Raw genomic sequence first — 27,058 nt, 5'->3', positions numbered from 1 at the left:
ACATGAACAAAAACACAGCACACGTCTCTGTTTGCAATAATATATCTATATTGTTTAATATTTAAATGATGTCATTACGCTCTGCTGTGTTACAGACAGTAAACACTAGTCAATAATACAATAAAAGACAGAAAATACAGTCTAATGTTATTAGCACCTCTAGACACTACTGTCCTCGAACGGGTTTTAGTATTTTAAGATAGCTGAACTACTGCCTACACATGGTCTTTGTACACCAGTTAACTAAGACATAGTGTTTACATTATAAAGTAGAGAAATAACAGTACACATTATGACTTAACACAGCTGCAGTATGAGTAAGTATGGAAAATGTAGCGGGTATGTGGAGAATACGTCTTTGAACTGACTGACATTGTGGTTCTTATCACATCTTCGAACAAACCTATTAAAACAGCCAACCAAACTTTCAAATGCAAAGTAACACAAACTTGTTTTCAAGTCTTCATGGAGCCCAAAAACCGACCAGATGTAGAAGTGTGGTCGGTGTTGGGGCTCCATAAAATTGCCCCAAAACACGGGTAAGTAAAGACAAAAAAACTGCCCCATCATTCTTAAAAAAATAACCTTTTTTCATCGTCAAAACATCAACACATTTCTTTCAATTCTTACACACACATAATGCTTTCTCTCCCCTCTCGTCAATACCTTAGAAGCCACTAAAATGAATCCCAACATTTTCCAGGAAGGCCACGGATACAAACTTTGGCTCTAGCAGCGAAACACCCAAAACACAAGTTTTAATGGAGACCCAATTTGTCCGTCCCATTAGCATTCTGCTTTGCACCGACTGCCATGTTCAATGCTTCATGACGTGATGAACATTTGCTTCGAGGGCAATGCAGAATGCAAGTCACTGTGATGTCTAGGCATCCACTTAATCACCGTTAGACCCTATTTTAAGGACAAGGGCAGGTCCACTTCTGCCTGATCTAATACAAGCCTTTGGCTGCAAGCCTTAGCAAAGGACAATCTGGCTAATCTTCAAATATAAAGCCTTGCCTGTGCAAACGTTTCCCTTCTCAGTTTCTTATATCTCAGCTACACTGCCATTTCACTTTTAAATAACAAATACTTACACTCTTTTTAGGATTTTGGGGAGCTTTTTTCCAGAGCTCGATTACATTTTTTTGTCTTGTTTGCTTCTGATTTAGGGAAGGCTAAATAATCCAAGACAAAGGATCTACAAATAAATTCTGCTTCCGAGGGTGGATTCAGATTTTTGCACTTCCTAAAATGCCGTGTCATCAAATGCAAATGTTTTATAGGGTTTAAAAACAAAATAATCACCTCCAAAATGATCAATATGACCCAATTTGCTTCACTAATTAAAAATCCATTCATTAATACTTCACTGGTTTGGAAGCCCATCACTTATGCTGCTGTTATTATATTTCCATCTCACTTCAAACAGGTTTTTAGGGTCTGAGCAAACACTTCTGAAGTCCCCTCGGTCTGAATAAAATGTTGGTTCACAGGATTTACCACTGGCCAAGGACACGTTTCTGGCAGAGACTGCATTTTTGTAATTTCCTATAATCCTTATGTCATGGAAATATAAAAAACACAAGTGCCATCAGCAGATTTCCGGTCATATAATTGCTACTGCATCAGCCTTAATAACATACTAGGGGAACTGGAGTTTAAAGTGCTCATAATAATTAATATCTCTCATTTATCAATTTTGGCAACTGACAATTTCACATAGAAAGAAATATGACTAAAGCCCATTAAATAAACGCACATTGGTCAGAACTTCTTTTTATAAATGTAGTAATCGGGGAACAAGCCAATCAGAAACAGCCAATGATGTCAAACAGGCCCCTGCCACTTCTGCACCCAATCCACAATCTGATCAATATTTGAAGAGAAATACAAAGAACTTGAGCTTTTTCAAATGATTCGAAAACATACATTTCCAAAAATGATAAATGTAAAATGTCTGCCTTTGGATTAAGCCTGCTGTGTGGCAGATATATTTTCACTACACATCTCTGCTCCGGTATCTGTTGTTCACCTTGTATCTGCAAACATGTTCCCATAATGGGCTAGCGTGGCAATCAAATTCAAAGTGCATTAATCAGTAGTACTAACTACTATCCCTCCTCCTTTACCATCAGATACTATCATAATCTATAACACACAAAGCAACATTCAATCCCTCCAAGTATAAGGCGAATACACACACTATAACCACAGTATCTCAGTATTGCCTCTTGGTGCCTTTCAAAGCAGTAAAGAGGGAAATACTAGGTACATGTTTCACCTTTTCTCTTTCCTAAGTGGAGCTAACAGAGTGCAGTTCACTAAAATACCACAAGAGAGCATCAGATTATGTGACATTGCCTTCTCTGTCAATCTACCAGAGACAAGATGAATCCTTGGATTGGTATAAAATGTTGGCGACAAACTGCTTCAAAACGTCTAAAACTGTAGCCCATTTATGACCCTGGAGCTCTTGGTCTAGTAAGGCTAAATTAGATTAGAATATATTCAACAATTTAACAGCTCTAGACTTTTCATTTAAAGGGCAGTTTCAAACTGGACCCTGTACAAAAGCAGCAAAATTAAAGTACAAAACATGTGTTAGACACATGAAGAAACAAAATAAAAAAGTACCTTTTTCAATGTGGCCATTACCATTTAACCATGGTAGTTTAAGAAATACATGTAACTGGGGTGAACCAAGACTACAAAAAGGTGCGTTATTTTCTTAAATAAAACAACGAATAGCTTCAAACATTTACAAAAAGCTTATCCACAAAATCCAACTTTCCGTAGTACCAGCCAAGACACGTGGGGACACATTCAAATGACTCTCCAAATGTAAACATGAGGAATTAATCACAGGGGGAGAAACACACCGTAACAATATGTACAGGTTAACGCTATAGGATGCACTACAAGTAGGCTATCAATACAGAAAGTGAGCGGGAGTGCATCGATAGTGCACAGAGACTCTTTTTGGATCATTAATTGATTGAAATGTCAGATTTAAAAGGAATATTTTGAGAAGTATGCGTGTTGCTTTCTTGCTAGTTAGCAGAGCACAAAGATACCATTCTCATATCTGTATGCTAAATATGAAGCTACAGCCAGCCAGCTGCCGGTTATTTTAGCCTAGCCTAGCATCGCTTAGCTTAAAGACAGGAAACAGGAAGAAAGCTAACCTTAAAGTGTTAAAATGACAATTTTGGATTTCACAGGGAGATAGCTTAAAAACGATTACTTTTAACGATACACAAATTATTGTTTTTAACTTAAATGTTACCTGCTAAGTAGTTAGCTTTTGGTGCTATTTAGGTGGATTTATTTCTTTTTTAGGTTTCATACAGAACCAAGCTAGCTTCCCGTCTCTGTGCTAAGCTAACCAGCAGCTAGCTGTAGCTGCATATCAATCTTCTCATCTAACTCTTGGCAAGAAAGCAAATGTGTGTATTCCTCAAAATATCAACCTTTTACTTACAGACATTTTTACTGACAGGGATTCCTTTCTGTTCTACTCCAGTAGGTTTAGGACAAACAATTGTCAAAAGTGCACACAGAGCCACAAATGATTGAGGGCAATTGCATACCATACGTCCCTAAATTTGATCAACTTCTTCAGATACAAAATTGACTTGTTTATGATAGAGATGTAATTATAAGGAGCCCTTTTCTGTTGTGCCAAAAGTACTGGATGTCAGTGCTCTTAGAGAGATTTAGGCATTGTAATATAGGCTTTAACATTTCACAATATACATAATGATGAAATGTACACACTTAATGAGCTATCAGGTTGTGAATATACCTACACTCTTTTTCGTTTTTCTGCAAACGTATTACACAGATTGGGTTTAGTTGGAAAAAGTAAGTTAGCATTTTTTGAACATTTGAACCTACAAATATACTGTAGGTTTGATTACATTAGGTTTTACTCACAGAAAAGTGCTATATCGTCTCAGAGTGAGATCTACAGGAGAGGAGCGCTTGCTTAATGTAAGCAAAAGATTCAACAAATGACTCCGACTTGTGGCTTTTGTGGAAGCTTAAGCGTTGATTAGCTTAATGTAGACCTACCCTCATCTTACGAGTCTTCCTCACACACACCTTTACAAACACCACACACTCCGTTGCGGACTCTCCACGCATCACATCTTCTTCTCTCGCTTCCTTACAAATTGACTTAACGTGCCACGATTTACACACAATCACAAGTATAAAAAGGGAGACAATTAGGAGTACATTTTAAATATCACTAGAGTTAAATGTAAGGTGCAGGATCGATTATAAATGCTGTATAACATTATCTAACTATAGCAGGTGAGCTTACAGGATTTGGTTATTGGCAATGCCGTACATGAATACGCTCAGAGACAAATCAGCATTTGGTTATTGCCGGATCGGACCAGAACCACTCGCTACATCTTGGCAGAGGACGATACAAAAAAAAAAGAACCTCCCCCCACACATTAGGGAGGATTTAGGTACTCTCTCCACCCACTCAGTAAAAGATGCTACAATCAATGCATTGTGCAAGGCTCTGGAGAGATGTGTGGTGGAAAATCCAAAATAAAACCAGAACAGAGGTGAGAAACTCAAGAGGAGAAGCACGGTGATGACACGTCCTACTGGACTCTGAGGTTATCTATTGTATTTAACAGAGTAAAAAAGCAATTTCTTATTGTTGTAGGTGTAGGTGAGGTTTCCATGTAGCCAGTGTTTCACGGAGGAGCAGCACTGTCCCGCTGCAGGAGTCCTTGTAAGAGCACTGAGAAAAACTAAAAAGTGCTTTCGATGCTTGTTAGTTGTTGGAGTTCATCCTACCGGCTGAAAACAGGGGAGGCGGTGGGGGTAAATGCTGGCTGGGAGGCAGCCCACCCATGGAGTGCAGCAGGGAGCCATGGAGGGGGTTAGAGGCAGCGGAGGGTGTGGTTGCAGAGCCGGAAGAGTCCACGTCGGGCGAGGCCAGAGGCTGGTGGAGGCCGAGGGGGTCGGTGCCGTCGCTCACCATGGGGTTGCTGACGCGGAAGCATTTCTCTCGGTGGGCCTTGAGCATGTTGGAGAAGCGGAAGCGTTGACCACACACCTCGCAGGGGTACGGCTTCTCCCCGGTGTGTGTGCGGCGGTGGCGCTTCATGTTGGGCCGGCTGGTGAAGCTCTTCCCGCAGATCTCACAGATGTACGGCTTCTCTCCTGCACACAGAGGGTCAAGTGGGGAGGGGGGGGGTGTGGGAGAGAAACTCTTTAAGGCTTTAATTAATAGCATTGTATTCAGCCACAGCAGTCAGTGTCAACACTACCTGCCCAAATCTAGACAGATCTAGCAACTAGAGGGTGAATGTAATGGAGCATTATAGGTGGGGTAGGTAAGTTTCAGAAACCGGCTCGAGTGCACTAACATTTGAAAGTACACAGCCAAAAAGAATCCGCCCCTTCCTTCAGACTTCCTTACAGAGCACCTCCTCCGCGAGAGCAGGCTGCAGTAACGTTACATATCGGGCAAAGCTAAACACATCTAGGTTAGCAATACTACACAGCCAAAGCAACTCCGATATCGACTCCGGTTTGACTTCTCCTAGTTTCCACTTTCTTTCTTTTCTTAATTTGCTCCGTTACATTTTTTCTTTTGCGACCAGTAGACGATGTTGAACCTAACTCTGCCATGGTGAAAGTGGCCGCCTGTAGCTGGCTATTCATGGAAGTACTGCTGCAATGCACGCCCAATGACGGCACGCCCAATGAGGGCACGAGATACATTTGTGCGTGCACGAGATGGAAGGCTGACAGACAGGGCGGCAATCCAATCCGTTTAGCCGGTAGTTTTTACAGCATCACGGCTTCCACAGATGACATTTTTTTATGTATTTTTTGTCAAAGCACTTCAGATATTCATTGCTATCGGGATGTTAAGAGCATTCCATGGAATATAACAAGAAGTGTATCTCGAACCGGTTTCTGAAACCTACCTACCCCACCTTTAAGCAGATAAAGGAGCAAGATATTTCCCTCAGGAGTTGGATGAGACCAAAACAGAGCTAATAGAGGGTGAGACTTCCATGGCCAGCAACACATCTCCAAATAACGTTACTGTGTGTCTGCTGGACGCTGAAATAGTTAACTTTTTGCACCATAACAACAAGTATTTAACTACTCGACATGGAGCAGAGTAAGACTTTGGTCTGCGTTTTGTTTTACTGTGTGTCGTGGCTTCCTTCCTTGACTTTCCACCAAGCCACTAGACGCCTTAAACAGACAGTTCTAACTCGTTTCTTTCCTTTAAATTACTCACAGTTTGAAGTGTTGCTTGGCCTCCGATGGTTTAGATGATGTTGCGATGTGTTTGCTCAAAATAAAATAACAAACTTTTGCACATGCAACAAAGAAAATTGGCCTTTACAATATTCAAAAGGAATAGGCAAAACTAATGATGATCTAACTTCATAACTTAAAGGGCACTTGTACGATTTGTAAGTACGTGTGCGGTTAAAAACTGTTCCTCTACGGCGTCTCTCAACAGGTTGCCCATCACTGTGACTTTAGCCCAGGCACCTTGGGAATTGTAGTCCTTTATAGTGCGTTGACTACAGACGTCACAATTAGGTGGCCTTTCTTATCAAATCTAAATTCTGGCTCTAACACAGTGACTTTGAAGATGGTTTAGAAGCAATGCAGGAAGTGACTCACCAGTGTGTGTCTTCATGTGTTCGTCGAAGTACTGCTTCATGTTGAAGTCCTTTCCACACCACTGGCACATGAACTGCTTGTGTCCGATGTGGATGCTCATGTGGGAGCGCAGCTGGTATTTGTACTGGAAGCGCTCGCTGCAGTTCTGAAATCAAACCCAATTAACACTTTTTACACAAAGTCAGAAATGGTCCCAGAAATGGTAATCATATTGAATTCAAATCCTAGCTGTGAGATGTATTTTTGTAAAGCTCATTGAAACATTTCATCCTGGTTCTCCACCACTCCCAGATTCCTTGACCTTAGTATTTCACAAGAGACGGCCATAAAGAGCCTCATTTCATTTACATCCCAGACACCAATCATTTCAGGAATTTCACACTGGTGGACGTCTCGGTCCGAGTGAAACTCCTCATGTGAGTTAAGTGGATATTAAAGGAGCTCAAACCTCACACTTGAAGGGTTTCTCTCCTGAGTGCTGCAGAGAGTGAACCTTCAGGGACATGCTGCGCTTGAACGACTTCCCGCACGTCTCACAGGTGAAAGGCATGTCCTTCGTATGGGCTAAACACACACACACACACACACACACACACACACACACACACACACACACACACACACACACACACACACACACACACACACACACACACACACACACACACACACACACACACACACACACACACACACACACACACACACACACACACACACACACACACACACACACACACACACACACACACACACACACACACACACACACACACACACACACTCTAAGTTAATGGGATTCAATAGTGGGCCACTCAATAGGACAAACAAGCAAACCCTAAAATAGCACTTAAACAACAACACTGGGGCTTTTTCATTGGCTAATTACACCAAGGGTATTGGATGTGTCTCGTCTGGTAAAAAAATCTATTGCCTTTGATTTCCTTTGATCAAGTCAGTAGGGAGGCTAAACAGGACGTATATAAACTTATAGAGATACAATGACGCAGTGGTGGAAAGTAGCAAAGTACTATTTTGACGTACTTGTACTTTACTTTATTCTTCTACTCTACTACATTAAAGTGGACCTATCATGCTATATGTGAATAATATAGTGTAGGACCATACCTATATAAGGTATATTTATACTTTTTATTTTTTTCAAAATACCAAACAGATCATGCGTTTTAGCCATTCCTCATTTCGCTCAGTTTAACAATGTCTTTGCATCATGGGCTGATTCTGTGAGAACAGCACCATCTACAGGCCTGGCATATGTACTACAGCGTCTCCAGCGCTTTCCAACAGCAATGTCCGTGGCTGTCTCCTCCTGATTGGTGGAGTTGGCCCAATAGCCGTAGCGCCACTTCTGTGACGTCATAGAAGTGTTCAAATCTGGATCAGTCTGTATCAGATCCGTTGCAGCCCCTTTTTAAGAGATTTGGGTATGGAGGGAAATAGAGAGGGTTGTGTTTTCTGACACTTGGTGAGTTCCCTGGAACACCGGGGACACATATTCATGTATACAAGACGTACAAAATTGCATTTTGCATGATAGGTCACCTTTAGGGAAGCCGATATTGTACGAAAATAAGATGCCTATCTCCCAAAAAAGTGGAAGAGGAAAACAACACCCAAAACAAATCTCTGCACAACAATCAGTGGAAGAGGAAGCCTGGACGAACAAACGGGAACAAAGCGACCAATCAGGACGGCTGCCACTCACCGACCATGTGCTTCCTGACGTGAGCCATGGTGTAGAACTTCTTCTCGCAGATCTCACAGGAGAACTTCTTCTCGGCGTAACCGTGTACGATCTTGTTGTGCTCGTGTAACGACCACAGCTTCTTGAAGGCTTTGCCACATGTTACACACTATGGGGAACAAAAGAGGCAAAACTTATTATTGGAGCTTTTTTGAGGATCTAGTGCAGGTGCGTGAGTTGCAAAGACACTTGAGCGTGCACTGTGCTGAAAAATTAGAGTGAGTAGATTAAAGCAGCAAATGATCTCTAAACCCTCAGCAGGAGTGTAGAGCGGAGGTACTCAACACATTATCATTTATTATTACTGACTGCCAGTTGACAGAGCTACTGACTCTGATCGGTGTTAATACACTTGCATGATTGCAGCTGTGCATGTACTTATTAAGAGCTGAATAACACTTTAAAGCTGTGACTGCTATTATAACAAAGGGCATAGGGTTCTGTCTGAAGTGTGGAACAACAATGCATAATTGGGCACAGTGCCTTCCATAATAATGAAAGCAACATAATTAGACAAGCTGTGTTAATTTCTGTATATTTTACGCAGTAACAAACGGAAAATCATGTTGGTTTCACTAATATAGACTTTACTCTCGAGAGTAGATGATGTTGGATTTGCATCTTGATCCATAATGTTGATCGTATCATTAAATACAGCAGATTTTTACTAAATAAGGGATACAAATGTAAGTAAATAAGCTAAACAGTTCACACAGTATAGTGCAGGGGTCGGCAACCCCTGGCACGCGTGCCAGCATTGGCACGCGGCACCGTAACCAGTGGCACACTAGGAATAAGTGGAATAAGTGTGCAAAAATATTTAAATTGTATTTTCGGATCCTGATCGAGACCGCCGCAAGAGCGTGTCTCCCCGTTACCTGCAGAAGGAAGCCATGCACGCAACGCAGCCCCGCTCTCTTTAACTCCAAGCGACTTTCTGCCGCTTTCCTCCGCGGTCTAGAGCTGATCGTTTCACCACGGAGGAAAGCACTTCACTAATTGCAGTACCCATAAGGAGCTGTACAAATGCCGCAGTTTTTGCGTGGCTGTGTATTTAGTTGAAAGCCCAGTGGCGATCTGCTCATCTCTCATCGAAATAATATGCTACAAAGGGGCGGACTGGCCATCTGTGTTTTGAACTTTCCTGTCGGCACGCAGACCGTGGTCAAGGAGGGCAGAAGCAGCAAGCTTCAGGTTCAATAACTCACTTTAGCTTAAATGACGAGAGAGGCGAGCTCTTCTTGGGAGGCCGTTGCATTTATTTAGCTGTTCTTCTGTTTCACAAAATACATCACACAGACCTCTGTTTTTCTGCTGCTTCGTTTCACTTCCAGAAACATACACGTTCCCTCACTGTCGCTCTACCATCCACACACACATGCACAAGCCACACACCCCTCTCTCTCTCTTAAAGCGACAGCGATCTCATCTCACTCTGCATGACCCTAATACAGGTGTGCTCTGGAGAATCACAGAACGGACGATCGTCCTTATTATTATGCCGTTTAAACCAATTATTTAAATGTGTTTGTTAAATTCGGCATCATGTAAGTTGCAATGACAGGTCCACACACTGCTTCCAGCGAGGCTCCCCCGCCCTCCTGCTGATAGTTCTCGATCGTTGGCACGCTGATAAAACATTTTTTTTTAAATGGCACTTCATATCAAAAAGGTTGCCGACTCCTGGTATAGTGGAAATAATGGATAAGGACACGGTCTGTAAACAATTGGATGGTGCAACTAAGCTACGATAGCATCCTATATTTATCTGACTACATCAAAAGTTAGAATTATAAACTCTACAAAGTGTCAAACTATCCAAAATGTAATTCAAATTGACAAAATGTTAGTGGGTTTAGATGGACTACATGAGCAAATCCACCTATTCATTGATTTGGCTGTGAATTCTGTTGCTGGTGGGAGACCTAAACTAGGAAAAAGTGAGATGTCCTTCAACCAATTAACTGCTGAGTCCTACCTGGATGCTCTTCTCACAGTCGGTCTGTTGGTGCAGCAGCAGCTCGCTCTCCAGCAGGAAGCGTTTCCCGCAGTTGTTGCAGATCTGCATGCGGTTGTGAGTGACGTTCATGTGTTTCTCCAGGTACCAGCGGTTGTTGAAGACGCGAGGGCATTTCTTACAGGGGAAGTGTTGCTTCTCCTCCAGCCTCACCTTCTGGCCCGGCCCGTCTGGATCCAGCATCCTTTTCCCTGGCCTCTGATTGGCCAGCGTCGCCTCAGTGAGAGTCTGCCTCATGGAGGTGGTTGTACAGGAAATGGCGAAGGCTCTGGTTCCCCGGCGAGGTCGATCCATCAGGGCCGGCGGCTCCAAACCTGGAATGTTTAGAGTATTCTCCTCCTCTTCCTCATCCTCCTCCTCTTCTTCCTCCTCGCTGCTCTGCCCCATCATCTCCCCCCTCCTCAGGTCATCATCTTCCTCTTCTCCAACGGTGTCGTCGTTCTCCGCCTCGCTCTCCTCTTCTGAATCTCTCTCGTCGTGGCAGCAACTAAACATGGCGCCGGCCTCAATGATGTTTGCTGATTTGCTCTCGGGGCCCTTTGACACGTTGAGGGTCTGGTTGTTGAGGTTGACTTCAACAATGATCTGGTCTCTGTTGAAGGAGGCGTGGCTGTCTGGGCTCTTCGACTCCTCTCCATTGCTCTCCACCTTCGTCTTGCCCGCCTCCTCCACCCTCACAGAGAAGCTGCCCTCCCTCTTATACCCCAGCTCTGCCTCCTGTTTGATATCCGTGTACAGCAGGTTGGAGGGCGTCGCTACACCAGCTCCCTCCTGATTGGCCATGTCTGCGCAGGTGGTCCTCAGCGAGTGGCTGCTGATGAGGTCGCGACAGGAGGCCGCGATGTCGCTCATCTGCAGCAGGGCGGCGGCGTTGAGCACGTCGCGGACACTGCGGCTGCTCACCAGCAGCTTGGAGGTGTAGATGAAGTTCAGGATCTGCTGCAGGCCCTGGGAGGTCAGGGCGTCCAGAGACAGGTCCACCCGCCTCAGCTGCTTGCTCTGCGCAAACAGGGAGTGGAAGAAAGGGCTGTAGGCCGCCAGGACCCCCTTATGGGCCGGGAAGGTGCTGTGCTGACGAACCAGAACGATGTCGACGTCACACAGGTCGGGCTGGAAGAGGCGCTGCTCGTTCAGCCTGTCCATCAAACAGGTGAAGTGCAGAGCCACATCCTCCACCAGGGAGAACTCAGCAGAGGGGAAGTCTGTGGTTTTCTCCACTATGAGCTGCAGATGACGGAGGGAGAAGGACAGAGAAAAGGTTAAGACATTTAGAAATATGATCAGCTAAAGTTTCAGATAGGAAGCCATTAGTACAAGAAACATTTCCTTTTATCATATCACTTCATTGTCTCCTTTCACAAAACCTGGCTGCAACCCAAATACCCCTAGTGGAATAATACAGTTTGATGCAACTGGATATTTTCTGCACTTGCATTTGCATTATTATGTTATTCTAATGTTAAGGATATAGTTTTGAAAGTTGTAATTAATAAAGTTGTCTAAACAAACGTTCTTGATAAGTTGTTATTTGGTTATGACAAAAGACTACCAATGTTCAAACGAGAAAAGGATCCATCATTGCCTGAAGAGGCTCTGCAACCTGTGTTGATTTGACCTCAAAGTAGAGACCTGAATATCACTGATATCAATTCTAAATGAATACATCCTGAAGCCGTTATCATTTGGTTTTCAGAATGTTATTGCACTGCACAAAGTCACAGGCAGGCCGCACCACACGGGAAAAATCAAAAGGTGTAACACTCAGCACTCTGTGCAAGGTCCTCAACTTCCCAAGGTGGGTTTAATTTAGCACAGGAAGGGCAGGGTTTCGATCCAGACGGGATGTAAGTGGGGACAGAGCACACACACACAAACACACACACACACACACAAACACAAACACACACACACACACACAAACACACACACACACACACACATGCATACATAATGTGCCCTCATGCACGAGCAACACAAATGCACACACAACAAACACAAACACAGTGTCTGGTCTGTGCCAGGACTGACTTGTCTGAGCATTGGTATTCATTGCCGTCCCCCCCACCCATTAGCTGGCTCCCTCCACATACCCATTAACTACACTGTCCCCGAGGAGCTGGGAATTATGCACAAGACAAAACACATCCGAAGAAATAATTAGGAAAACGATGCTGAATAAATACTAACTAACCCTGAAAACAATTAATGGAGTTTATAATTCGAGGCGTCTCCTGGAGGCAACACAGGACGAGTGCTAATATAAACCTTGCTTTGGCTGGAGAGGATGAAGCTGTGAGCCATGATTACATTCTCTACATAACTTATTTGTCAGTGTTTACAGTAACATGGGAAGGACAAGACATGTGCAATAAAAAAGGCAAGATATTATTCATTTTAGGACGATTATGGCACAACAAAGAGTGTTAGTTGTTCTTCTCTCTTTCCCTGCTGCCCAATTCCCAAATCAAGGAAAATTCATTGTTACAGCTGGGAAATGGATTCACGTCTTGGCCTAACCTTGAAAATCTGGCCTGTTTGAAGAATTCAATTATGTAGGTGTTAGATTTATTCATAGTTTTGAGCTGATAAATTGGACTGTGAGCAGGAGAAGAGATCAGGTTATCTCTCCCCGTGCTACATGCGTCGCCCAAGGGCAAGACACTGCAGCCTTAATCAGATCATCTGCTTCTGGAGATATAAATAAGACAACGCTGTCAAAAGCTTAAATTCTATCAAATGAATAGCATTATCATACTCAAACATCAATAGCTGTGTTATTCATTTATTTAGACAAAATTGCTTTAAATAGATTAAGTTCATATTTGTCAGGTGGATACATTAAAAGCGAGCCAGAGACAGAATTGTCGAGCTAACGTTAGCTACAGTTTGGCTAACGAAATTAGTTTCATCTAGAAACTAGAAGCCTTTTGTTTAATTTCGTGATATCTAACTTAAAAAAATACTACAACTGTTGATTGATAATCAAATCTGCCACAGTTATGATTGTAAACGGAATAAAAACAGAAACAAACTGTAGCTAGGAGCATGGGTAGCTGTTGATTATGATGTTAGCCAAGTAGCTTAGCCTAGCATAGCTGTTTATCTGTCGGAAGCTAGCAAGCTAAAAACCAAAATAGCAGTGCTGTTTTATTTTAAAGCAAAGTACAAGTACCTACATGATTTACTTAAGTACAGTTCTTGAGTAAATGACATTACACCGGTGCTTTTATGTGGTCAAAATCTTCAATCACATGCGTTTTAAACAATAAGCTGAACATATTTTATAGCCAAACCTACTGGGTGATTCTCTGATTCGGGTGCCTTTTGGGTCTTTACATTTTTTTTAAATGAAACTAAATTTTTTGCATTTTTGATCATAACATCTGGTAGTGGACTACTTCAAACTTTGAGAAAACAAATGTTCCCAACTCAGGCACAAAGTATATATAATTACTAGGAATTTCCTTGAAAAAATGTGAAGGGGTTGAAGTTTTTGGCAAAAAGTAGCCATGAGACCTTGTTTAGCTAAGACAGCACCACATGGAATTTAAGGACATCATACAATTGTAATATTTTGCAAAACTATTGTTTAATTAAATAAAAGACACTGACACTTATCAATTATCCATTGTTTTAATAGGGGGGTCAAATGTATAGCGTGACGGGGTTGAAACAAACTGGGAGATGAGTGTCAATAGTGCAATTTCATAGATAATTCATGCATTTTTCAGATTTTTTTTCTCAGTTAAAGTACACACACATTATGATTATATTAGCATCAAAATGTTGGTATAATTGGCAATTGTTATTTGTTAAATATTCAATGAATATGTGATGATGCTCAGTGAGGACATGCAAAATTGTGTGTTGTCTACAAAGACCACTAATTATTATAAAACCAAAACTAAATATATATATTTAGTTTTACATTGTAATGCAAAACAGCCCGTTCCTTTAATTCAGTGCTTTAAAAATACATGTTGTAGTTTCCTTTCATTTTTAAAATCTTTGAAGTAAGCTTGGGGGACACAAAGGGCACCCGGTTCAGAGAATCACCCTACTACTGGTAAATAAGGGGTTTCAATCATTCAATCACTGCTTTATTTTCATGCTTTAAACTACATAATCAAATAGTTGCAGTTTCCATGCCTCATCTGTCACAATATGCAATAAAGCTCAAGCCATCCAGTCACATTTCATCACATTCAGTACTGCAGCCAAACAAGTAGCCTACTTTGCAAATTAAACTGCATCCAACTGGCTCCATCTTTGTCTGTCATTCCTTCACCTCTCTTCCCCCCCCCCCCCCTCCTCCCAAATGTCAGGCAGAGAGAGCTTGTTTGCTGTCATTAGACGGAGCGCCACCTTTAACCAGCCTCTCAGTCAGATGTCTCCCAATACATTATTCATATTTGGCCTGACCCGTGACAAACACGCAGCGGGGGGATTACTGACAAGAGGTGTCATTTAAACAGGCTTCAATCAAAGCTCTCTATCCACGCAGCATTTAATCTGCCAAGCACAACATGTGAGGCGATCCTCTTCTAATGTGGAGGACCTGTTGCACACTGAAACTGTTTTATAATCTTATATGTTGGATTGCTGTAGAATTTCGAAGAAGGCAATCTTCCATTGTGTGTTGGATAGAGATACTCTGTAGATATCTTTAACTGTCAATACGTTTACATACTATATTCTACAGTTTTCATGTATATATTTACTCTTTTAGTTTGTTTATTTTACATTTAATTTAATATATAAAGTGAATCTAATCTAAATTATTCTACTTGGCCCTGTAAAACATTGATTAACTGGTGGTCACTTGAGAGTGTCAGACATCATATTTGAACAACTTTGGAGGGCAGATGCATTTTGGGGAGATAATGACACAACAAAAATATGTCTGATGGCAGTGCCTTCATTCAAACTCTAGGTTTCAAACTTGGAAACTAGTTTAGCACTAATCCAGTTTTGATGGATGATGCACAGGATTATTGCTCGGACCAAGAGGAAGCTACTTCATTCGTTTGACTAATTACCTCTGTTGACTAGCCGTTAGCTTGAGTTATCATGAATGTGTCAATCAAAGCTTGTGATATAACAGTAAGTGGAGAATCCTAAGCCATGTCGCTTGTTGGCAGAAGCTTGTTTCCTGGACCCGAGCCAGACAGATACGAGTGTGAGAATAAAAATCTCTCTTTCTAATTTGACTTTCACTGGTGAGAATGCCCTTTTCCCTCCAGCACCTGCACAGGACGGCCCGTGTGGATTTACTGCTCTGTAAACTCTCCGTCACTGGGGATGTGGTGTGACCTCCACACAGCTGCCATTAAAAAAGTTCTCGTCTGCTCACTGAGATGTAGTGTGACGCCATGTTCACCCTTACAAGTGAAAGAGCTGCTAAATGGAAATACAGTATATAGTTATTGAGTCAATGTACCTAATATCTAATTTCCACTACTCCCACATGTAAACAAATGCTTTTGGTTAAAATACAGCTATCATTTCCCTACACTGTAATCCTGCAAATATTTTTCACATAGGTAAAAGCAGATTTATGAGCAGGGAACTAGAAAACATCTATCATGAGTGTGTTGTTTGCTTGCTGTGGTGAGCAGGCAGAGCCATTAGCAGGAGCCAATGACAGAGCCCACACACACACACACACACACATCAATAGTGCAATGGAGGGCAGGTTGTATTCAGGCAGCACAGAGTCCCGGGGGGGGAAACACTGCGGGGGTTCAATCTTTCTGTGCCGCCTGCCAACAGTCTCAGACTGAACTCAGTGTCCTCTCACTTCACCTTCTTTATCTTTCTAAACAAACGTCTGTGGGAGATATGGCAACAGTCAATACCACTATAGTGCACTGAATCTCAAATATCAATATATCTGGTATAACTAACTACAGGAAAGGGAAAACCCCCCAAAAGCATAATGAGGCCCCTTTAAGACAGCAATCCCATGATGCCTCGTTCCTTCTTGTCACTCAGCGGGAAGTTTAGGTATTTTGGCTCTGCCCCTTCCGCCCATGGAGCCCTTCAACCTACAGTAAAGAGCACACTCAGCAGAGAGGGGCTCCTGTTGAGGGGCCAGACGTGACTGACACCCGGAGGAAGGAGAGTGGGCACCGCGTCAGGCCTCATCTCGCTCACTGGCATGGAGACGGGAGAACACACACACACACACACACACACACACACACACACACACACACACACACACACACACACACACACACACACACACACACACACACACACACACACACACACACACACACACACACACACACACACACACACACACACACACACACACACACACACACAAATCCCTGAGTCATCACCAGACGAGAGCAAAGCATGACGGGCCTGAATACAAGCTACACACAGAGATCATGCAGTTTGGCCTCAGAGTAACATCAGAGGGCTTTTTACGTGGTGGGATCACGTTGTAAGCACAAACAAAAAAGAACGGCACAAGGGCACGTCGTTTCTGGCATAGTCAAATCAGACAGCCATTAAAAAGTCATCAGGGTAATAATGACTGACTCTGTGTCCTCTGAGCATAGCAGGCCTTCCTGCTGCTGACACCAGAGGAAACACAGGTGAGGTCTCAGAGAAGCTGAGCCAGAGCAGTAAGCCCTGATTTCCTGGGAATATGTGGTCTATGATACAGGAAAGGAAGCCCAAGGTCTCCCAGGTCCCCCGGGTAAGAGACTCCATTCACTGTTGAGTGATTTTCAACATTGTTGTTGGAGAGAAACATCTAGATGACAGAGAATCAAAATAACCGAAAACGACACAAAACTGCTACAATCGAACCCAAAATGACTCGAATCTGATGTGAAACGACCAAAGGGAAAAGCTCAATCACTACAAAGACAGGCAGAAACACAGAAAAAGAGGCAACCCTGACAAAAAAAGGACCAAAAAGAGAAGCAATACTGCTACTTGGGAGACTCAATACAAACTAGATGGGAAAGTACTACAGAGGAAAGCTAAACCACAGAAAAAAGATGCATAATAACCAATTTAAGAGTCAAAAAAGGCGAACTGACTTACAGGCAGAACGATTACAAGAAGATGCAAAAATGACTGAAAAGTTTGGAAACACGACTGCAGAAACAAAAACACAACAAAAACCAGGCTCAATGAAGATGCAAAAGAAACCCACGAAGACAGGAAACTGATGCCAAACAACCAAAGGCAAAATCAATAGAGACACAGCCAAAACAATCATAACATGACTAAAAGCTGAGGAAACAGCCACAAAACAAAAGATGAATGGTGAAAAATGAATACAAAGACACTGAACAAGTTGAAGTGACCACATAGACACGAAGCCATCAGTGTTTTAGCCATATAACAGGGGTGGGGGGCTTTTGCCATTCTCTCATAATCCGTCTAGTGGAAGATTTCTCCTCTGTCTGCAGTCTGCACTCCCTCCTCAACAAATCCAATCAGCACAGAGACCCAGCACTGACCTTGAGGTAGAGGAAGCACATACAGTATCTGAGGCACGAGCTCTCCCACCCTCACATCTGCAACCCTGACCCCCCCCCCCCCCCCCCCCGCACGCTCACCTGCATCACAATCATGCGTTGGTGCCCACGTCAGTAAACAGAAACATGGCGTGCGATGACACTGCTGATGCACGCAGAGGGAGGATCTAATCTAAATGTTCCCCGTACCCCCTCATCAGACATGTTGCACTCAGGTCTCACTTCAAACAAGCCCTGTGGTGATCATTACAGCGCTATGATAAAAAATGCTAATAAAAATCAATGACTGAAGGCGGGAGCCATGGCAGCGGGTGGCGAGAGCTGAGGTCACACACACCAGGGTCAAATGCACAGACACATTAAAAAGTTGAGTTTAATACATAGTCCTCCTTTGATATTTAAAGAGTCCTCTCCTGCTGATGTTCAGGTGTATATCAGTATTTAGTGTCTCTACTTTAAAGAGTCCTCTCCTGCTGATGTTCAGGTGTATATCAGTATGTAGTGTCTCTACTTTAAAGAGTCCTCTTCTGCTGATGTTCAGGTGTATGTCAGTATGTAGTGTCTCTACTTTAAAGAGTCCTCTCCTGCTGATGTTCAGGTGTATATCAGTATGTAGTGTCTCTACTTTAAAGAGTCCTCTCCTGCTGATGTTCAGGTGTATATCAGTATGTAGTGTCTCTACTTTAAAGAGTCCTCTTCTGCTGATGTTCAGGTGTATATCAGTATGTAGTGTCTCTACTTTAAAGAGTCCTCTCCTGCTGATGTTCAGGTGTATATCAGTATGTAGTGTCTCTACTTTAAAGAGTTCTCTCCTGCTGATGTTCAGGTATATATCAGTATGTAGTGTCTCTACTTTAAAGAGTCCTCTCCTGCTGATGTTCAGGTATATATCAGTATGTAGTGTCTCTACTTTAAAGAGTCCTCTCCTGCTGATGTTCAGGTATATATCAGTATGTAGTGTCTCTACTTTAAAGAGTCCTCTCCTGCTGATGTTCAGGTGTATATCAGTATGTAGTGTCTCTACTTTAAAGAGTCCTCTCCTGCTGATGTTCAGGTGTATATCAGTATCTAGTGTCTCTACATGTCTCCATGCTTCAAGGTTCAAAAAGCTCTTTATTTTTCTCATACGCTGTCTGAAACCAGAGCCCAGTGTGCTCTGATTGGTTAGCTGGCAGGATCTGTTGTGATTGGTCAACCGCTTAGAGATGTCCCGCCCCTTAGTTTATCACGTACAATGTGTTAGAGCGCTAGCCAATAGAGATGATGTGTAAAAAGAAAAAGGTCACAATAACTGCCCCAACACTTGAGATTACAGGCAAAATGTTCAGCATGGCAAATCCTGAATAACTTAAAAATGAGCTGATGGTTATTCTCTTTCCACCCCTTCGGCTAATTATTTCATTCCCCTCAGTTTAGCAAAACAGTTAACTTTCTTTACCACAGCATTCACTGCCGACTGCAATTAATAAAGACAATATTATCAGCGTTTCTGCGGCTCTAATCCTACACATCCAATCTCCGCTGCACACTGAAGGCTTCCCTAATCTAGCAGCTTGGACCTCGCCCTGGTGGAGCTCTCCGGCTGCTTTCACCTTTAGATTGAAATACATTTCCATCTATATGTTAATGCAACCACAGGTGACAAGTCAATCTACGACTGATACGCGTTTAGCCGAGCATGAAATTGGGATGCACAAACAAAAAATAAGGATGAGAACAGCATGAGCGGCATCTTAGCGACGTATGGTACAAATCTGACAGCGTGAGCAGGATTGCTTCAGCTGCATGAAGTCCATTTCTGTTTTAAACATGCCGGACAACAGTGTGTGTTATCAGTTTGGGTAAAGCTGAGTGTGTGTGTGTGTGTGTGTGTGTGTGTGTGTGTGTGTGTGTGTGTGTGTGTGTGTGTGTGTGTGTGTGTGTGTGTGTGTGTGTATGTGTGTGTGTGTGGCCTAGCATTACTATACTTGTGGGGACCTAAATCTGTTTACACAGTCACGTGTGGGGACTAGCCGCCCTTATGGGGACAAATTGGAGGTCCCCATAAGAGGAATCATTAATTTTAGGGTGAAGACTTGGTTAGGATTAGGATTAGGGTTAGGGTTAGGGTTAGGCATGTGTTGGTTATGGTTATGGTTAGGATAAGTCTCCAGGAAATGCATGTAAGTCAATGTAATGTCCCCTGAAGTGATGTATACATGGTATGTGTGTGTGTGTGTGTGTGTGTGTGTGTGTGTGTGTGTGTGTGTGTGTGTGTGTGTGTGTGTGTGTGTGTGTGTGTGTGTGTGTGTGTGTGTGTGTGTGTGTGTGTGTGTGTGTGTGTGTGTTGCCCAATCAGAAGTGATGTTGAAAGAAGACATCAACTGGCTGGTTGAGATGACGGGCAGTTGGTAAATCAAAGAGGCTAGCCAGGGGCGGTCGTGTGTGTGTGTGTGTGTGTGTGTGTGTGTGTGTGTGTGTGTGTGTGTGTGTGTGTGTGTGTGTGTGTGTGTGTGTGTGTGTGTGTGTGTGTGTGTGTGTAGTGATGATGTTGGAGCGTCCGCACTGAAGCTCTGCCAGCTCGGAGCTGGGAGAGGAAGCGCTGAGTCAGGAAGCCCGGCCAAGAGAGAGGCCCGTGGTGATGCTGGCATCTCCTCCTCACACACACACGTTACAACGCTTCACACACCAGCGCTCCGCTGGAGTCATCACACACTGTTCCCAAGCCAGCACCGCACACGCATGAGCATTCAAATTCATCAGTGATCACAGATATGTGAAACCAAATACCTGTGGCGCAATAAAGACAGAGGGAGATATTTCCCATTGTCATATATCATAAAAAAGTCACTGGAGTGTCAAAATGGGATTTGCCCGAATTTAAGGCACAAAGAGTGAACGATGCACCTTTGAAGTGATCCATTAGAGACAACAGATCACTCTGATGTGAAGTGGCGAGCAGGTGCAGACATACCCGAGGGCCATTACACGATGAAATTGAGATATCTGTATTATCCCTTTCATAGCAGGACACACACACAGGAGACGCAACACAAGACTCTAAAGAGCTCCTTATCAGAGGAATCTCAGTGGTGTGGCAGGAATCTTTCCCTCTGTGTGTGTGTGTGTGCGTGTGTGCGCGTGTGTGTGTGTGTGTGTGTGTGTGTGTGTGTGTGTGTGTGTGTGTGTGTGTGTGTGTGTGTGTGTGTGTGTGTGTGTGTGTGTGTGTGTGTGTGTATGTGTAGTTGATATGTTTGATAGAAGGTCAGAGAGGACAAAGAGGAAAAAGAGGTAGAGGAGGAGCGTCGGCTGTCTTTAGCCACAGCCAATCAATGCAGGACAGAGAAATTATGAATATGAGCTTAAAAGAATAGTTTCACATTTTTGGAGATTGTGTTCATTGGCTTCATGGTAAACAGTTGGACAGAATAAAACATTTGAATGTACAGCAACTGGTTAGCTAAGCATAGCTTTTTAATAACACTCGTCAACTGGCTAGGAGCAGTGGACTAGCGCGTTGGTGTTCGGATCAGGGGGTCACAGGTTCAAACCCCACTGCAGTCAGCATGTCGTTGTGTCCCTGAGACACTTCACCCCAAATTGCTCCTGTGGGAATTGCCTAAAGTATTGAGTATGTAAGTCGCTTTGGATAAAAGTAACATGTAATGTAATGTAATGTACAGGGACGCGGGAAGGGGGGGTGCTGAGGGGGCTGCAGCACCCCCATCTGTTGGCGGAGAGTTGTAATTGCAATTCCAGAAAGTTCACTAAACAAATCAATACAAAAGTTTTATTTTGAGTTACTATTTTTGAGTAAGCATTTTATTGTAAGCAGTCTATAAAAAGCTTCACCATATAAGAGAAAGTGATAATGTGGTGTGCTTATTCTGTTGCTCTGCTATAGAAATAAGCTTGTCAGTGCAGACAAGATCAGGGATGGGAGTTTTGTGAAAGCAGGATTTAAGAACTGGTGAAAGGCAGGGGAAACATTTAGGGAGCATGAGAAGTCCCATCAACACACAGGCAGTCAACAAACTGGCAGCATTAAAACGAACACCGATGAATGCACTGCTCTCACAAGCTGTTGCTAAAGACCAAATTACTGCATTTAATATGACGTTATTATACAGGACCAAAGCCCAGAATGTTTTTTCTGTAGCCCCGGACAATTCTCCCTATAATACATGAACCGTGCTAATATAATACATGAACCGTGCTTTACCTGAACCTCATCATGAGAGAACGGCAGAATTGTAATTTCCCGTGTTCAGTGAATGCAACAGAGGCAAGACACCAGATTAACCAGAGAGTTGAATGGAAATAAACATCTGTTTTATTGGCTGACAGGTACTTATCCTGTGACAATGTTTAAACTGTCAGTCGGACTCAGAGTTTTTGAAGATTTTTTCTTAAAAAAGACGACAAATCTCAAGTGGTGGCTCACACAACCACCCCAGAGCCACCACTTGCGCCAGGTGAACAAGGTATGTAAATGTCTGTAAACTTCCAAGTTATGCGAACATGTAAGCAAAGCATAAATTACAGCTACGTTGACGTTACTTTGAATCGCAGGGGTAAGCTAAACCGTTAGCAAGTAGCTATAGCTAGCCAGAGACATTAAATAAACACTTTGTCATACAATCTAAATGTTATATAAAGCTCTCTGGGAAATGTTGACTTACTGTTCGACATGAAGCTCGAAGAGCCTTACAGTACACAGTTGATCCTGAGTCTTGTCAAAGTGTTTCATAGTTAGCTTAGCTAAGCATCAACTTAGCACTCATATATATGTTATGTGACAGTATTTCTGAGAAAAAGTCTGCTGTAATTGTGGCATGCCACTGATTTACGTGTCGACCACATGTTTGAACGTATTTGCAGCAGTAAATGTGGCTGTTTGGCCACTGAGGTTGCCATAACAAAACCTGAATTTAAATGTGCAACCTCTTTTGTGACAGATTTTTGCATGAAATTATAATTCTTCTGAATGATATTCCGAATGACAGCTAGTTTCTATGTGAACATTAAGAGATGGACAGCCATAGAGAATATATGAAAAAAAGTTATGAAATACTATATGACAAAACAAGAATAGAGTTTAAAAGGAGATTGATTTGTAAAATATAAGAAAAAGAAAATCTGCTTACAGTTCTGTTTCATATGGGTGTTGAGAGATGTATCCATAGATCTCTTAATTTTGCTTTCAAAGTGCACCAGATTGATGCTTTTAACTTCAATATTTCAAAAAAAAAAAATCTTCCCCCACCCCCTCCCACCGCACTCACGCCGCAACCCCGACTGACTTCCCGCTTCCCTGGTAATGTAGGAGCAGTCACTTCCTTGATATATCGTCAGACACACAATACCTGTAAAATAGTTAATAGTTTATGTATGGATACTTGCTTTATCCTATGCTTTAGTGACACTGGTGGGCATATTTGGTTGCCTTCGAACTAAGCTAAGCCCTGGCTTCATGCTAAACTAAGCTAAGTGGCTCATCGGACATTTATGAGAGAAAATCCCTAATGTCCGAGTGCAATTGAATGCAGCATAAAACGCGAGCCTTGTAATCCCTTCCCCGGCCTTGGTGCGAGCGAGGAAATGTGATTGGCGGCGATTTCATTTGAACGGGACGGCGCATTCGGACCCAAGTACACGGAAGGAATGAGGTATTTGCGGTCTACAATGACAGAGAAGAGACTGTCAAGTTTGGCTGTACTCAGCATTGAATCAAAACGCACTAAAGCCTTAGATCTTAATAAGTTTGTGAGGCGTTTTGCTGAACAAGATGGTAATCGCCGCATTCAGCTCTTATAGACATGCCAACTTGATGCTCTGCTCACGGATGACTCGATGAGCATAACAAACTGTTAAGATGATGACTTTACGTGTGTGTGTAAATATATGTTTTTATTTGTGGGGGTCAATAATAATAATAATAATAATAGTAATAATAATTGGGAGGGGGGCGCGGCTGTTCTTATATTCTCTGAGGTGAGGGGAGGCTCACTTTCCCACACTTTGAAAACCCCTGCAGGCCTCACGCTAAGCTAACCAACCACCAGCTGTAGCTTCATATTAAGTCTACAAAGAGATCAATGTTCTTATCAAACTGTCTGCAAAGAAACCAAATAAGTCTATTTTTAAAACACTACAGATTAAATAGTATTTCAATTAATATGTTATTTGTTTTCGTGTTTCTAAGTTGTTCTTTGTATTTTCTTTCTACAACAACAGCATGGCAACTCACTCCCGTCTTCCATAGTCTCTCTTTCTGGATTCAGCTAATAGCTTTAAGAACACGTTTATAAAGGTCTGTCAATGGAAAGCTAATAGAAATCCTCATTTAAGGTGTACATAGAACAAGAAAGCCTGTTTGACTCTCCGAAGTGAAGTGCCATACGGGATAGATTAAAGTAACTGCTTTTCCCAGGCTGCCACTGCTGAGAAAAACAATAAAAATGTGAATGTATACCAAGAGTAAAATCCACCCCGTCGGACAAACTTGTGCCAAATCAACAAACAAGAACAAAAGCCACCTTACATAAGCCATGTGAGTTTGACCTTGCTCTCTGCAGCCTTGTCCACTGTTCTTAATATCAGGGGCATAAATAAGCAGCACCTACAGTATGCTCCGAGTTTCCACGGAGAGCTGGAGTTTGTTGCCAGGGCTCGGGAATGGCTGCACTTGTCACAAGGACTAAAGACCGTTTCCTCGCTCAGCACCCAGAGACAGTGACGCCTCGAAGTCAAGGGTGGGCAGGAATGCTCTGAATAGGCAGTTACGTAAAACTCACAGCACCCTGCGAGGAGGGAGAAGGAGCTACTCAGGACCTGACAACGCTGAGATTAAACTCTGTCAGGTGGCCCACAGAAAAAAAAAAGCGCTTCGGACACTTAAAAGTTGGCAGAGAAACGGGTTTATATTTGTGCAAATCCATCGTATTTGGAGAAACACAAACATTCGAATAAAGGGTAGGCGGATTATGATTCAATGGATCTTGTAGCATGTTAAAGGCAATCCAGCACACAGATTAAAAGAGATCAAGAAACTACGACTATTTCATGTCTCTTTTTTGTCATTTTCAAACTAGTCATGCACTCTTTGTCATGTTTTTGTGATCCCTTGTCATCTCTTTGACATTTGCGTCTATTTTAACTTGTGTTGTGTCTCTTAGTGTTTTTTATTCACTTGCCTACGGTAAATGTCTCTTTATACCGAGGGCTCTGGTCCAGGCTTGGGGCCCCTAAACCCCTTTGCCTGTTCAGTAATTCATCCACAAATACGGGAGGTTATGTGAGGCTAATGATAAAAACAAAATTAGCACACACTAATCAGCTTTTCATGTCAACAAACAGAAATTAACGGGGGCACAAACACTCAAAAGATACAGTATCTCAGATCACCGGCGCATTACACTTCGCAGATTACTCTCCGATGGACTAAAAAACCTCTCTCCTTCTCTCTTTGCAGCACCAGAAGCCACCCAGCTAGCACCAGATCTGACCTCGCTGACCCTGACCCAGATATTAACCCAAGCCTCCAGATGTGAACGCGCACTGGGATTACTCCACCACTGCATCAGGCTCCACATGCTTTCCTAATGAGGCATCCTAATATGACCCTGGAGACAGAGCGCACTGTCTGCCTCTCCATTCCCATAAGTCTGTCTGTGCTCGGCTATCTTCCTATCATGTAAGGGGAATAAAAACATGGGGGAAATGCTCTGTACAAGAGGATACCAACATATCCCTTGTGTGCATAAAACTGCTTGTGAATATCAAACTTTGTGCAATACACTGTATTTTTCTTTAAATCTGTAAACGTTACCACCCACTTCAATATGTTTACATGGTCACTTTTTAAAATATATTTTGCCACTATTTTACCATGGTGTACTTATCGGTTTTTACTTATTGTGTTGTTGTTTTTTATGAATAAAGTGTGCATACTTTGTTTGTATAATATGTCCACTCTCCATGTTGTAATGTGTACTTTTCCCTGATGTGGGACAAATAGAGCATTCCTGATCCAGTAAAACAGTTCTGCTTTGACTGTCAGACTGTGGAATCTGCATTTCGTTGTACTAGGACACTTCAAACAAGCTGATAGCACCTCTACCTGAGGTTCACCTGCAACAAATGAAGTTATTACGACATGAAGAGTGACATCTCCTCCTCCATTAGAGGGATCTCTAATGTATGCATGCATGTCAAACTTGTCCTGCTCTAAAGGACTTTCTCTCATCCCGTCTACATTTGCACCAGTCACGACCTGAGCCCTTTTTTTGTGTGCAGGAGCGCCGTGATATGAAAGAATTTAACTCCTTCTCTGCATCAATGTGGCTATTGTAGCCATTGCATTCTTCCAAGCAGCTTCAATTTCCAACTTGTGCCATGTCTGCAAGTTACAAACTTTACACAGAGATACACGGTGTGCCTGCTGCAAACACACAAGGAGGCACAAAGTGTGGCAAGTTTTCATCGGCCTGCTAAGTAGCTGAAATGTGCAAGAGATCAAAGCGGGACACAGAAAAATAAACAAAAATGCAGCGCTCTCCTGTGAAGCCTACCATTTTGATCCAGCGTTTCGAGGCTCAAAGGAGTCCCAGAATAACTCCTTCCGCAGCAGTTTCCCCTCCGCCATGAAAAGGACCGTGCAATTGTCACATTTCTTCAGTTTTTGCTCTTATCCTCAATCCTGTTTCCCCCCGTGCTGCTGTAGCATTCAGACAGACAAAAATGCAGAGGCTGCTTTTGCAGGAGGAATTGGTGATTGGAGCTCGGGGATCATATGGGCTATTTGTCAGACGCTGTTAAAGGGACACCGCACTGTTTCACGTGGAGTTGGCAGACAGGCTCATTTCTCTTTGTAGGATACTCTACTTTATTTATTTATTTATTTTCTGGCGTAAGCAGGGAAATTGGGAAGGACATGCAGCTCCATATCGCGCAAAAACCTGAGTGCGCTTCCTGTCAGTGCGCTCCTGCAACTGTGTGACGTCACAGGCCAGACTATGTGGAGGCCCGGAAGTTCATGCATTTTATCAAAGTACAAAAGTCATTATAACTCAATTTAATTATACAATATATATAAATGTGTTC

The 27,058-nt window shown here is 42.8% G+C and overlaps 1 protein-coding gene across 1 annotated transcript; it reads right to left on the bottom strand.

The window, feature by feature from the left end:
* Positions 1-26: 26 nt before the first annotated feature.
* On the bottom strand, positions 27-27,058 carry zbtb47b (zinc finger and BTB domain containing 47b). Its single transcript, XM_079660998.1, has 6 exons — positions 26,527-27,058; positions 10,428-11,690; positions 8,411-8,558; positions 7,133-7,248; positions 6,685-6,829; positions 27-5,193 (listed from the first exon to the last, which is right to left on the bottom strand). Exons 1-6 carry the CDS (start codon positions 26,527-26,529, stop codon positions 4,802-4,804), a joined length of 2,067 nt encoding a protein of 688 aa, XP_079517124.1. The 5' UTR covers positions 26,530-27,058; the 3' UTR covers positions 27-4,801.

This window comes from Notothenia rossii (genome assembly GCF_949606895.1).
Source record: "Notothenia rossii genome assembly, chromosome: 12".
NCBI classification, from domain to species: Eukaryota; Metazoa; Chordata; class Actinopteri; order Perciformes; family Nototheniidae; genus Notothenia; species Notothenia rossii.
The sequence above is the reverse complement of the archived record's forward strand: the minus strand, read 5'-3'. Positions and strand labels throughout refer to the sequence as shown.

Bases quoted from the DNA above. Each gene is read 5' to 3' on its own strand.
- zbtb47b (XM_079660998.1), bottom strand. The intron at 6,830-7,132 runs GTTTGAGCTCCT...GTTTGATTTCAG, and splicing joins AGAAACCCTTCAAGTGTGAG to AACTGCAGCGAGCGCTTCCA. The intron at 5,194-6,684 runs GTGAGTCACTTC...CTCTGTGTGCAG, and splicing joins ACACATGAAGACACACACTG to GAGAGAAGCCGTACATCTGT.